The sequence below is a fragment of the Xyrauchen texanus genome, chromosome 11 (genome assembly GCF_025860055.1).
Source record: "Xyrauchen texanus isolate HMW12.3.18 chromosome 11, RBS_HiC_50CHRs, whole genome shotgun sequence".
NCBI lineage: Eukaryota > Metazoa > Chordata > Actinopteri > Cypriniformes > Catostomidae > Xyrauchen > Xyrauchen texanus.
The window spans coordinates 5,853,209-5,866,649 of record NC_068286.1 but is presented as its reverse complement, the minus strand read 5'-3'; the positions used below and the strand labels follow the sequence as shown (position 1 = coordinate 5,866,649).

Below are 13,441 nucleotides of genomic sequence, written 5' to 3'. Positions count from 1 at the left end.
CGAATAAATGAATAAAAACTGACCTCTGTGTCCATGTGCTAATATATGTGAAGACCCTTACGGCATGCTCCTTCTTCAGCTGTAGGCCGTCTGAGCTGTCTGCTTCTGAGACTGAAAGAGAGACACACACATTTAATGAATCTGGTACAGGGTCCAGGGTCAGGGTGAGTTCAGGTACGTTTTGCAATTGTAAACGTTTGCATTCAGTTGGCTGAAAACTATAATTAATCCTTTAAAATGTCATGTAATCCCTTTAGTTGGACTGAAATCATACCCGTCTGATTTTTACAAAGTTGGACTAACAGACCTACATAAAGCGACCGTAGCTCGGGTTCATACACGACAATTGAACCACAACTGGCCTTGGCGTTTTGCGCGTGACATGGATTTAACACTCGCTCAGCTGACGTCCTTCCTTCAAATATTCATATATTGAAAATCTACCAGCCAGTGGCTAATCTCATTTTTAGTAGCATAGCGATCATGAAATGTACTCGCATTGAAGAGGGTTGAGTAAAAGATCGATGTTGGGATCAAGGTTATTATCGTAAACTAAAACTAAATATAAAAAACTGAAACTAAAATAAATTTTCATGGTTCTGAAAAAAATGTCTTAAAATATAAATTATCGTAAAAAAAAAAATTGGATTTAGTTTTTGTTGCGATAGGTTTTTAAAATGTTAAACCCACTATCACCGTACCACGAAGATGCCACTAGGCAGCGATAGCACTAGCACTACTGCCATTGTTCTCGTTACATCGGCAAACACAGAGCGGGAGGGAATCACTGCAGTACATCATGGAGAGAAGCAAAGCAGTTAAAAAAAAAAACTAGGGTGACCAGAAGTCGGTCCTGGTTTTACGAGGTGTGTCCCGCCATTTTTAAAAAAAATTTAATGTGCAGTTAGGCTCACTGAATTTTTCTTTTCTTTAATTCTTTGAAATTAAATATCTTTGTATCGTGTCTGGTATTGCTTGCAGGGACGGGAAGATATTTGTATTTATTCTTTATTTTAATGGTCAGCATTTGACTGATACTAAACAGTACTTATGTTTATTTAGCTATTTATGAAAATGTTATTTATTCTTTTTAAAAAAAATTATTTAGATAGACAAATTCCCAATGTGCTTTTAAGTCCTCGTGGTCGCGTAGTGATTCGCTTCAATCTGGGTGGCGGAGGACGAATCCCAGCTGCCTCCGCGTCTGAGACCGTCAACCCAAGCATCTCATCACGTGGCTTGTTGAGCGCGTAGCCACTGAAACATAGCGCGTGTAAATGCTATCCACCGCGGCATCCACGCTAGGGCTGCACGATTAATCGAAAAAAAATCACGTTCTCGATTCAAACATAAATGCGATCTCATTTCTTAATGATGGCGATTCACTTTCGTATATTTCCCTGTATTTACATCATGCTGCATTCGCGCGTTATTGGTCACGCTCAATCTCAATCACTTCTCTCCTCTCCCTCATTGGCAGCGTTCGCTGTTTACACTGGCGTGTAACAAGGCGGCAGATCTAAATGGTAAAAGTCAGTTTACTTGGTGGATTTGTAGCGGTAAGAGGTAAAAATGAACCCCAGTGTGGAAAATCCTGGTGGCGACGGTGAGAGTGAGGATGTAACAACATTGGTACAGAAAAAGGAGCACATTCCACCGTGTGGAACTTTTTCGGATTTAAACCTGAAGGCGATGCATAAAGAGTTATAATTTGCAAGCAGTGCTTTTGCATCGTCGCAGCACCACAAGGTAATACCACTAATCTATACAATCACCTCAAGCGTCACCACAAAATACAGTACGAGTTAGCCATGAAAGACAAGGGAGCCACATCTCAAAATACCAGCCGCCAAACCACGCAAACTTCCATAACTCAGGCGTTGTATGCGAGCATCGCCATACCCTCCAAGTTCCCAGCGGCACAAAGAGATAACAAACGCCATCACTTATCATTTAGCTAAAGACATGGCTCCAATCAACACAGTTCAAAACGAGGAATTTAAGGCAATGATAAAGACTTTGGACAAGCACTACTCGTTGCCCTCTCGCAACTATTTTTCATCCGTTGCACTTCCAGGTCTATACACCCAGTGTCGAATTACAGTCGAGGAAGAACTGCAAAATATGCAGTACTTCGCGGCAACAACAGACCTATGGTCAAGCCGAACCATGGAGCCGTATTTAAGCTTGACAGTGCATTTCATAACGAATGACTTCAACATGAGGAGCCGCTGTCTACAGACGACGTTCTTCCCTGCTGATCACACTGGCGAGGAACTGGCACAGGGACTAAAGGACAGTCTCAACTCCTGGAGTTTGGAAGAGGACAAAATGGTGTGCATCACCACAGACAGTGGAGCAAACATTGTAAAAGCAGCCTCCCTGAACAAGTGGACAAGGCTTCAATGTTTTGGCCATAGGTTACATCTGGCTATAGGTGAGCTGTGTATTAAACATTTTCATATTTTCATTTTCATAATTTTCATATTTTAATTTAAATCAGAAAAATGTGTCCTTTATGTACATTTTTTTTTAAATAAAAAAACAACAACATATGACAAAAAACAGAATTAAAATAAGAACACAAGGTACTATTTAGGACTACACTGTCTAAGTTTGTGGATTGAAAACCACTGGTCTAATGCAATTGTCATGCACATTTTGTCAGTAAAGCAGATTCTGTAATCAGCAGTAAATCTCCATCACCAGCTTTCAGATGGAGCAGCATTTACTGACAAGATGCGCATGACAATTGCAGCATTTGCCTAATCGCGATTGCATTTAGATTTATTGTGCAGTCCTAATTTATTTATAAATTAACCAGACATAAGCAGAAAAAATAAAAGTATAAATGCCCATTTTTATTCTGAGGCTTAAATGAACATTGAGGATTGTATTGTATGTTTTTACATTTTAAATGTGCCTTTTAACTAATTACTTATACTTTAAAACATTTTTTTTTAATCAATTTTAAATAGAAGCACACACAATTAAGTTGATCCTGCTTTATGTTTGCCATAATATTGATACAGCCATTTTTACATTTAATGCAAGAAACTTTATGGAATGTTAAATTAATTTACTGCAGAGTTGATAAAGCATATTTTTATTTATAGAGAATGCAATGAAAGATTCCCGGATTGACCGTGCTGTGGGTCTTTGTAAAAAGCTTGTGGCCTACTTCAGCCATAGTTGGAAGCGGAGGAGGGAGCTTGCTATTGCCCAAAAGGAGCTCAACCTGCCTGAACACCAGCTTAAAGCGGAGTGCCCAACAAGATGGGGATCCCGACAAGCTATGGTCCAGAGGGTCCTTGAACAGCAAACTGCTATTGGACATGTTCTCTCTGCTGACCGGAAGGCTAGACACCTGACACCAACCTGGCAGGATATCGAAGTCCTTGAAGTGATCAACAAGACACTCACCCCACTGGCAGACTTTACTGATGCTCTGTCAGGAGAGCAGTATGTTACTATCTCCTCAGTCAAGCCGGTCCTCCACCTTTTGAGACAATGATGGCAGTGCAGGAAGATGATACAGGTCTTGCACGATCAATTAAGTCGAAAATCCTGCATTACCTTAAAGAAAAGTATAGTGATCCACACACTCAGGAGCTGCTCGACATAGCCACAGTATTGGATCCACGTTTTAAACTGAACTATGTCAGCGAGGACAACAAAGTCAGTGTCAAGGACAGACTGAAGAATGAGATGACTAGCATTGGTATGGTAAGTATATCTTTACATGATTCAAGATATTTATTTTCACAGAGTAATAAATTTACATTAGGCTACATTGTTTACAGCTGCAAATAATTGAAATTGGATTTAGCTAACCCACCATAGCTTTTAACTGCTGAGATGTTACTTGTGTTAACAAGTGTAAAATATTAAGATTTTTATGTGATCTTTTCTGTTTTCCAGCAAAGTCCCCCACAACTGACCCCAGCCCAGCCTTCGCTGCCCCAGTAGAAAAGAAGAGAAAGACCTTAGGTTGTTTTTAAAAGCAGCAAAGGGCAATGAGGCAGCAGCACCATCTGATGCTTCTCAAGAGAATGATGTTGACATGGAGCTAGGCTCATATCTGCTCACAAGAAACATTGACAGCGAAGATGACCCCATAATCTGGTGGAAAGAACACAAGGGACAATATCCAAAACTGTCTGTGCTGGCAAGGAAATACCTCTGTATCACTGCTACAAGTTCCCCATCAGAAAGGGTTTTCAGCACAGGGGGAACATTGTAACATGCCAGCGTTCCTCCCTGAAACCTCACAATGTTGATAGGTTAGTGTTCTTGGCCAAGAACCTTTAAGGTTCTGTGCCAATTGGAGCAAAAAGCACAGGTTTTATTTAGTTATTTTTTATTTATTATTGTATATGTTAATGTTTTCTTATGTTCAACAACATAAAGCTTATTCACTTTAAGGGGTCTAAAATAAAGAAAGGAGAAAATGTTTTGTTACTCCTACTGCACTTCATTATACTGAATGTCCTGTGTTTTGTTGTTGTTGTTTTTTTTGTACTTGAGTGCAATAAATTTTGTTTGAAAAAAATGAGAATCGTGTAAGAGAATCGTGATCTCAATTCCCATGGAGAAAAATCGTGATTCACATTTTAGCAAGAATCGTGCAGCCCTAATCCACGCTCAGCTCACCAAGCACCCCACAGAGAACGAACCATATTATAGCGACCACGAGGAGCTTACCCCATGTGACTCTACCTCCCTAGCAACCGAGCCAATATGGTTGCTATAGGAGACCTGGCTGGTGTCACTCAGCACGCCCTGGGATTCGAAAAAGCAAACTCCAAGGGTGGTAGCCAGCATCTTTACCACTAAACTACCCAGGGCCCCTATTTTTATTTATTCTCTATTTTCATAAAAATATTTAAGAAAGCAGCCTTCTGAGTACATTAGCATAGTCATATCGATACAAAATTGGTGAACAATCCACATAGAAAAGGTCTATTTTCTTTCCAGCACAAACATTTACAATATCGGCCACCATATCGGAAATTGATGAATTTTTCCCCTCTAAAATCAGCATCGGTCAGACTCTACTTGACGGCAACGAACATGACAAACACAGAGTATTGGATCGGGCTTGTCAGACCGATACCCGATCCGTCTAAAAGCTTCAGTATCAGAGCCTATTCCGATCCAGGAATCAGATCGGTGCACCCCTAGTACAGATAAAGAGGCTACAAGAGTCCAAAATGAGTAAAATCCCTATCCATCCATCCATCCATCCATCTTCAACCGCTTATACAAAGTCGGGTCGCGGGGGCAGCTGCTCCAGCAGGGGGCCCCAAACTTCCCTATCCCGAGCCACATTAACCAGCTGACTGGGGGACCCAGAGGCGTTCCCAGGCCAGTGTGGAGATGTAATCTCTCCACCTAATCCTGGGTCTTCCCCGAGGCCTCCTCCCAGCTGGACGTGCCTGAACCACCTCCCTAGGGAGGCGGCCAGGGGGCATCCTTACCAGATGCCCAAACCACCTCAACTGACTCCTTTCGACGCAAAGGAGCAGCGCCTCTACTCTGAGCTCCTCACGGATGACTGAGCTCCTCACCCTATCTCTAAGGGAGAAGCCCGCCACCCTTCTGAGGAAGCCAATATCAGCCGCTTGTACTCGCGACCTAGTTCTTTCGGTCATGACCCAGCCTTCATGACCATAGGTGAGGGTAGGAACAAAAATTGACCGGTAGATCGAGAGCTTTGCCTTTCGGCTCAGCTCTCTTTTCGTGACAACGGTGCGATAGAGCGAGTGCAATACCGCCCTCGCTGCCCCGATTCTCCGGCCAACCTCCCGCTCCATTGTCCCCTCACTCGTGAACAAGACCCCGAGTTAAATCCCTAATGCTATTTATTGTTCAACCAAACTCCAATTAATAATAACCAGGGAAAATTAAGATTTGTTGCACAATGCAGAACTTTTAACTAAAAACAAGCCTGAAACACATAAGGGACTCTTATTTTTAAATGACAGACTCTTAGCTTAGTTATAATTACAAAATATGTATTGAAGTTAGGATAAAAACATGAATGAATATCATCAATTATGAAAGATTTAAATACAGCAAATCCCAAAGTGAATGTTTTTATTTCCCCTCTAGATGCCGCTGTTATCACGGATCAAACCGTTCTAACCGTAGAGTCCTCAAGAGTCGGCCACAGATCACGGAGGCATAAAACACAATAAAAACTATTGGCAAATATCAGCACAGATTAGGCTAATCGGTAAACCCGATAATTGGTTTACTTCTACTATTGAGTCATTGTGTACCGTGTTTGTGCTTTGAGTTTAGGTGCCCCCTCTCACCTCCACCACACACACACACACACACACACACACACACACACACACACACACACAGTAGAGCGCAGTTAAAGTTTTCCATGGTAATGAGGGAGTTAAAAGACTTGGTAATCTACCTTAGGGTTGCACAGTTCAATCAAGCAGCTGGCTAGCCTTGACCTACATTGTCCTCTCTTCACTCACTAAAACAGCTTTCCTGTCTATTTTCTATCATTCCCATGCAGCTTGAATGGTAACAATCCAGGGCATTGTGTTCAGGCCTGACTGAGAAACAGAGTGATTGTGATAATAAGAGGATCTGTTTTCAAAGCCGTTCTTCTCAAAACCCCTTACACTACAAAAAAGTTAGTAAAACTCCTCACACAGACTAAGCGAATAGCATTATTGGGTTCTTTTTAAAGGGATAGTTCAAGAGTTATATGGACTACTTCTCTGGTGCTTTAATGAAAATGTCCTTGTCCTATTTCACTTCAAAATCAAAAGAAACACATAAGAAATATTTTTTTGTTTCGTTTTTGCATTGAGACATTATTTTCAGGATATTTAAGCCCTCAACTCTCATTATTGCAGTGCGAAAAAAGATGGCCATTACAATATTCTCATTACCGCACACACACACACACACACACACACACACACACACACACACCATTACTTTAATGAGAATTGGGGGGTTAAAATGTGCTGAAGTCACGTGAAAATAATGTCACAATGCAAAAACAATTAACTGGTCACTATGTGCTTTGAGACATTCTTTAAAATTAGCCACATTTCTTTGTGTTCCATGGAAGAATGGCATGACAGTGAGTAAGACCATTCTTATTTTATTTTTTTTACTTTTTAAAAGAGGTTATAAAGTTGTTTTTTTACAATGATTCAGGCCTACGTCTTTTCATCTTTTTTTTTTTTTGGACATCTGGCACCAGAACTGGTCCAGTGACTGTCTGGCTGCTATTGTACCTAAACATATAATTACAGTGTATGCATAAACAAACTACCACTTACAAATACAAAGCATAAAGGTATTAAAACACACACACACACCGCATTAAAACTGGAAAATGTGTCTCCTGAACACACATACAGCATATTTGTTTTCAGGTTAACAACACTCAAACATAAACAATTAAAAGGAATAGTTACAAAAATGAAAATTCTCTCACTATTTTCTCGCCCTCATGCCATCCCAGATGTGTATGACTTTCTTTCTTCTGAACACAAATGAAGATTTTTGAAGAATATTTCACCTCTGTAGGTCCATACAACGCAAGGGAACGGTGATCAGACCTTTGTAGCTACAAAAAGGAAACATGGATGTAATCCATAAGACTCCAGTGGTTAAATCCATATCTTCAGTAGCAATATAATAGGTGTGGGTGAGAAAAAAGTCATTTTTTTCTTATAAATCTCCACTTTCACATCTGAAAGTGATTGATAAAGCGGAGAATTACAGTATAAAAGATCTTAAACATTATTCTGTTTCTCACCTACACCCATTATATCACTTCTGAAGACATAGATTTAAACACTGGAGTCTTATGGATTCCTTTCATGCTTGCTTTTTGTAGCTCCAAAAATCACATATGGTCTGGTCACCATTCACTTGCATTGTATGGACCAACAGAGCTGAGAAATTCTTCTTAAAATCTTTGTTTGTGTTCTGCAGAAGAAAGGAAGTCAAACACATCTGGGATGGCGTGAGGGTGAGTAAATGACAAGAGAATTTTCATTTTTGGGTGAACTGTCCCTTTAAAGGGTGGGGCTTGCTGGCTATCTCCATACACACACAAACCACAGCTTTTGTGTGGGTCAAAGTTTAAGCTGCATATGCACATATGGGGCTACAACTCCCTATGGGGGAGCACAGACATGAGACATGCCTGAAGGCCAGTTATTTAAAATGCTCGTGATTATTGTTTACTTCAAATTCCAATCATATTTGAATGCCCAAACAAGGGAATTTTAAACTAATATATAAACGCCATGAACGATAAACAAATATATATAAACAAACAAATATATATAATATAGCCCTCGTCACCTTCAATTTTGTTTAAAAAAGTTCCAAAAACAACAGTGTAAATGTAAACCTGACCAAAACTAAAGTTGACCAAACAGATACACTCACCTAAAGGATTATTAGGAACACCATACTAATACTGTGTTTGACCCCCTTTCGCCTTCAGAACTGCCTTAATTCTACGTGGCATTGATTCAACAAGGTGCTGAAAGCATTCTTTAGAAATGTTGGCCCATATTGATAGGATAGCATCTTGCAGTTGATGGAGATTTGTGGGATGCACATCCAGGGCACGAAGCTCCCGTTCCACCACATCCCAAAGACGCTCTATTGGGTTGAGATCTGGTGACTGTGGGGGCCATTTTAGTACAGTGAACTCATTGTCATGTTCAAGAAACCAATTTGAAATGATTCGAGCTTTGTGACATGGTGCATTATCCTGCTGGAAGTAGCCATCAGAGGATGGGTACATGGTGGCCATAAAGGGATGGACATGGTCAGAAACAATGCTCAGGTAGGCCGTGGCATTTAAACGATGCCCAATTGGCACTAAGGGGCCTAAAGTGTGCCAAGAAAACATCCCCCACACCATTACACCACCACCACCAGCCTGCACAGTGGTAACAAGGCATGATGGATCCATGTTCTCATTCTGTTTACGCCAAATTCTGACTCTACCATCTGAATGTCTCAACAGAAATCGAGACTCATCAGACCAGGCAACATTTTTCCAGTCTTCAACTGTCCAATTTTGGTGAGCTCTTGCAAATTGTAGCCTCTTTTTTCTATTTGTAGTGGAGATGAGTGGTACCCGGTGGGGTCTTCTGCTGTTGTAGCCCATCCGCCTCAAGGTTGTGCGTGTTGTGGCTTCACAAATGCTTTGCTGCATACCTCGGTTGTAACGAGTGGTTATTTCAGGCAAAGTTGCTCTTCTATCAGCTTGAATCAGTCGGCCCATTCTCCTCTGACCTCTAGCATCAACAAGGCATTTTCAGCCCACAGGACTGCCGCATACTGGATGTTTTTCCTTTTCACACCATTCTTTGTAAACCCTAGAAATGGTTGTGCGTGAAAATCCCAGTAACTGAGCAGATTGTGAAATACTCAGACCGGCCCGTCTGGCACCAACAACCATGCCACCCTCAAAATTGCTTAAATCACCTTTCTTTCCCATTCTGACATTCAGTTTGGAGTTCAGGAGATTGTCTTGACCAGGACCACACCCCTAAATGCATTGAAGCAACTGCCATGTGATTGGTTGATTAGATAATTGCATTAATGAGAAATTGAACAGGTGTTCCTAATAATCCTTTAGGTGAGTGTATATTTTAAGTATCTAGAAATATTTTGATATCTAAAAACATAAATGTCATTCATATAGCTTTAAAGCCTTAAAAGGAAATCTTATATCCCAATTGAATTCTATGATTTATCTATTTGAAGTTAAATATGTAAAAGTGAATTCTTAAGGTGTATGAAGCACACTTGCACCTTAACAAATATTATAATTTATATGACCATTAATCGTGAAAGCCCTAAAGGGGCAATTAATAGTCTTAGCACTCAAACAGACAATTAATCGTATTTAATCCAAATTTCATAATCGTGACAGCCCTAATGTGATCTGTAAGGTGCCGTCTTCACTATAGTTTCGCTAGTTCCTTTTGATAATGCTCGGACCATGTTGAAAGATTAGAACTGTAGCACTGAGTGCTCTAGTGACATCGATTTTATGGGATTCACTCCCGCATTTAAATGCTATTGCGAGTCCCAACACTTCTCATGTGCATTTGGCTTATGTCAACAAACACTAAATTCCCCATACGTTCATGCAAATGCATTTTACTTATTTTTTCTTTGCATTGCAAATGACTAGGGATTCTAATCTTCTGAAGGATATGAACACAAATCCATAGGTTCATTTGCAAAACATTCGCAGGGAAATTAATGGATTCATCCTGGTTGTTTGAGTCAAATCATGACATCCATCTTAATAATCAGTTGTTGTTTTTGGAGATACTGAATAAAAGAGCATTCGATGTCCATCCAATTAACCAATGAGATACAAGCAAGACAGTTTGCACATGAAAGCCCATAAATGACAATTGTTTTCTGGACAAGGTACCATGTCAATGTCATGTATTTTGGACATGGTAATTATATGCGATCCTTTGACTCACTTTGGAGCATCATGCAAATAGCATGGTATATACACTGGCAACCAAAATTTGGAATAATATACAGCTTTTGCTGATTCGGAAGGAAACTGGTACTTTTATTCACCAAAGTGGCATTCAACTGATCACAGTGTATAGTCAGGACATTAATAACATGTCAAATTACTATTACAATTTGAAAAAAAATGACTACTTCAAAGAGTTTCTTTAAAAATCCTCCATGTGCAGCAATGACAGCTTTGCAGCTGCTTGTTATTCTAGCGGTCAGTTTGTCCATATACTCAGGTGACCTTTCACCCCCACACTTCCTGTAGCACTTGCCATAGATGTGTCTGTCTTGTCGGGCACTTCTCACACACCTTACAGTCTAGCTGATCCCACAAAAGCTCTTGGGGTTCAGATCCGTAACACTCTTTTCCAATTATCTGTTGTCCAATGTCTGTGTTTCTTTGCCCACTCGAACCTTTTCTTTTTGTTTTTCTGTTTCAAAAGTTTCTTCCCATAAGTCCTCCTGAGTCTTCTCTTTACTGTTGTACATGAAACTGGTGTTGAGCGGGTAGAATTTAATGAAGCTGTCAGCAGAGGACATGTGAGGCGTCTATTTCTCAAACTAGAGTCTCTGATGTACTCATCCTCTTGTTTAGTTGCACATCTGGTCTTCCACATCTCTTTCTGTCCTTGTTAGAGACAGTTGTGCTTTATCTTTGAAGACTGTAGTGACACCTTTGTATGAAATCTGCAGTTTTTTGGCAATTTCAAGCATTGTACAGCCTTCATTCCTCAAAACAATGATTGACTGATGAGTTTCTAGAGAAAGCAGTTTCTTTTTTTGCCATTTTTGACCTAATATTGACCTTAAGACATGCCAGTCTATTGCACACTGTGGCAACTCAAAAACAAACACAATGTTAAACTTCATTTAATGAGCCAAACAGCTTTCAACTGTGTTTGATATAACGGCGAGTGATTTTCTAGTACCAAATTAGCAATTTAGCATGATTACTCGAGGATAAGGTGTTGGAGCGATCAAGTCAAGTGGTTTTTATTGTCAAGATGGCTGATGGAAATGAAGTCTGTCTAGATTTGATCAAAAATGTGATGGTGCGGTTTATTACATCAGTAATGTCCTGAATATACTTTGTGATCAGTTGAATGCCACTTTGGTGAATTAAAGTACCGATTTCCTTCCGAAACAGCAAAATATGTACATTATTCCAAACTTTTGGCCGCCAGTGTAATTATGCCAATCATTCAATGCAATGGTTTATAAAAGCACGGCATGCCAATTTATCATCACTGAGGCAAACAAGATTTCACTCAATCCACAACTAAAGCATCAGTCACTCCGTTGACATGCCAAAACATCACCATTTAAGCAAAGGAATCCAATCAAGCCACATCACACACAACAAAGCACAAAAAACACACAAATACTGGCTCATTTCTGTTCTGCAACCCACATCAGGCCAAAGACCCCTAAAAACTCCAATCATGCCTGTCTGATCACTTTAAATGCACCATAACACCAACGAATCAGTCGATGCACTATCAATAAACTTCGATAAGGACCATGCTGTATGTGTTCATAAATTAATCGGAGTATTCTGAAGGATGACAATGTCAAAAACACTTTCAGATCAGGCTAATGCTAAAGCTAATGTCAGTTCAACTTCTCGCCAGCCTCCAAACACACGAAAACAAACTGCTGTTGAAACCTTCAAATTCAGCAATATATCACATATTCGTATAAGGTTATTGCATATCAGATTAAACATGAGGCTGTTGTGAGGCATTGAGCCGCATGCTCGTGCACTCATGCTAGCAACTTCAGCTGCAAACAACTCAAAAAACACAACAAACTAAACAAACAACAAATGCCGATGACTTACTCTCATTGAGCACCTCCAGAAGCTCGGCGCAGTTTTCACACATGGTTCATAAAGGCGGAAAGTGTGATTAGACCATTGGAGAAACAAAATGTAGCCTGTTTTTCTCTCTGTCTCTTGTAAGGGGGTGTTTAAGGCCCGACGAAATGCTTGATAGAGGTTCGTTTTTATTAGACAACACAACCAAGGAGGTTTGTGCTCATGTAAGCGGAATTATTAGCCGAAATGTCGAGGGTGCAGACTGTAAATGTGAGGCTCTAAATGAGCAGAGTCAGTCTCCGAGCAGAGCGTTGCTGTGTAGACTTGCACATACGGTAGCCATGATTAACAGGGACGGCAGTTCCACTTCGGTTGTTTCCGTTGGGTGCCCTCGTATATGTTCGGGTTCCTCTGGGAATGTTCGGGGTCGCTCGGGTGCATACGGGCAACGTTCTGTGAGACATCGGCTCTTTCCGTCATGTCTTGGTGCGGTACGTTCGGCTTTTTTCGTCCATCCCGAATATAGAGAAAGAGGGGCATCGGTTTGTCACACATCGGCTGTTTTCGTCATGTCTTGGTGCGGTCCGTTCGGATGTTTTTCGGAGATCTCGCGATCTCTCAACAAAGTCTCGCAGTCTAGCACGTGGATGTGATGCGTTTCAGTTAATGTAATGGAAGTATGTACTGTATACAGGACACTATCGGTATTTGTTAGCATAGACTAGATTCATTTTTGGTTGTAGTCAGAAAATATCTTTATATCCTTTATGTACAAAAAAGACTTCCATATAACGCAAGTTAATGGTGGTTACCAAAACTTTGGTCCAAACAGCTCCAAAAATCACATGAAGGCAGCATAAAAGTAACCCATCCAACACCAATGGTTTAATCCATGACTTCTGAAGCAATCTAATCAATTTTAAGAACAGACCAAAGAATAACCGCTTTCTCACTATAATTATAACATCAGCAATCATGATATCAAGCTCGATTATGCCTCCTAGCACCAGTTAGCACTCTGTGCATGAATCAAGCACTAGGAAGTGTAATAGAGCATGAAAC

At 40.4% G+C, this 13,441-nt stretch overlaps 1 protein-coding gene across 1 annotated transcript in view; it reads right to left on the bottom strand.

The window, feature by feature from the left end:
• The window catches only part of LOC127651859 (ubiquitin carboxyl-terminal hydrolase 34-like), a 68,544-nt gene extending 55,844 nt beyond the window's left edge, over positions 1–12,700 (bottom strand). The window contains exons 1-2 of the mRNA XM_052137895.1: positions 12,404–12,700; positions 24–111 (exon numbers count right to left, since the gene is read on the bottom strand). Of these exons, the coding sequence (XP_051993855.1) occupies positions 24–111; positions 12,404–12,446 (131 nt within the window). The 5' untranslated portion in view covers positions 12,447–12,700. The remainder of the gene's footprint in view (positions 1–23; positions 112–12,403) is intronic.
• Positions 12,701–13,441: the final 741 nt, after the last annotated feature.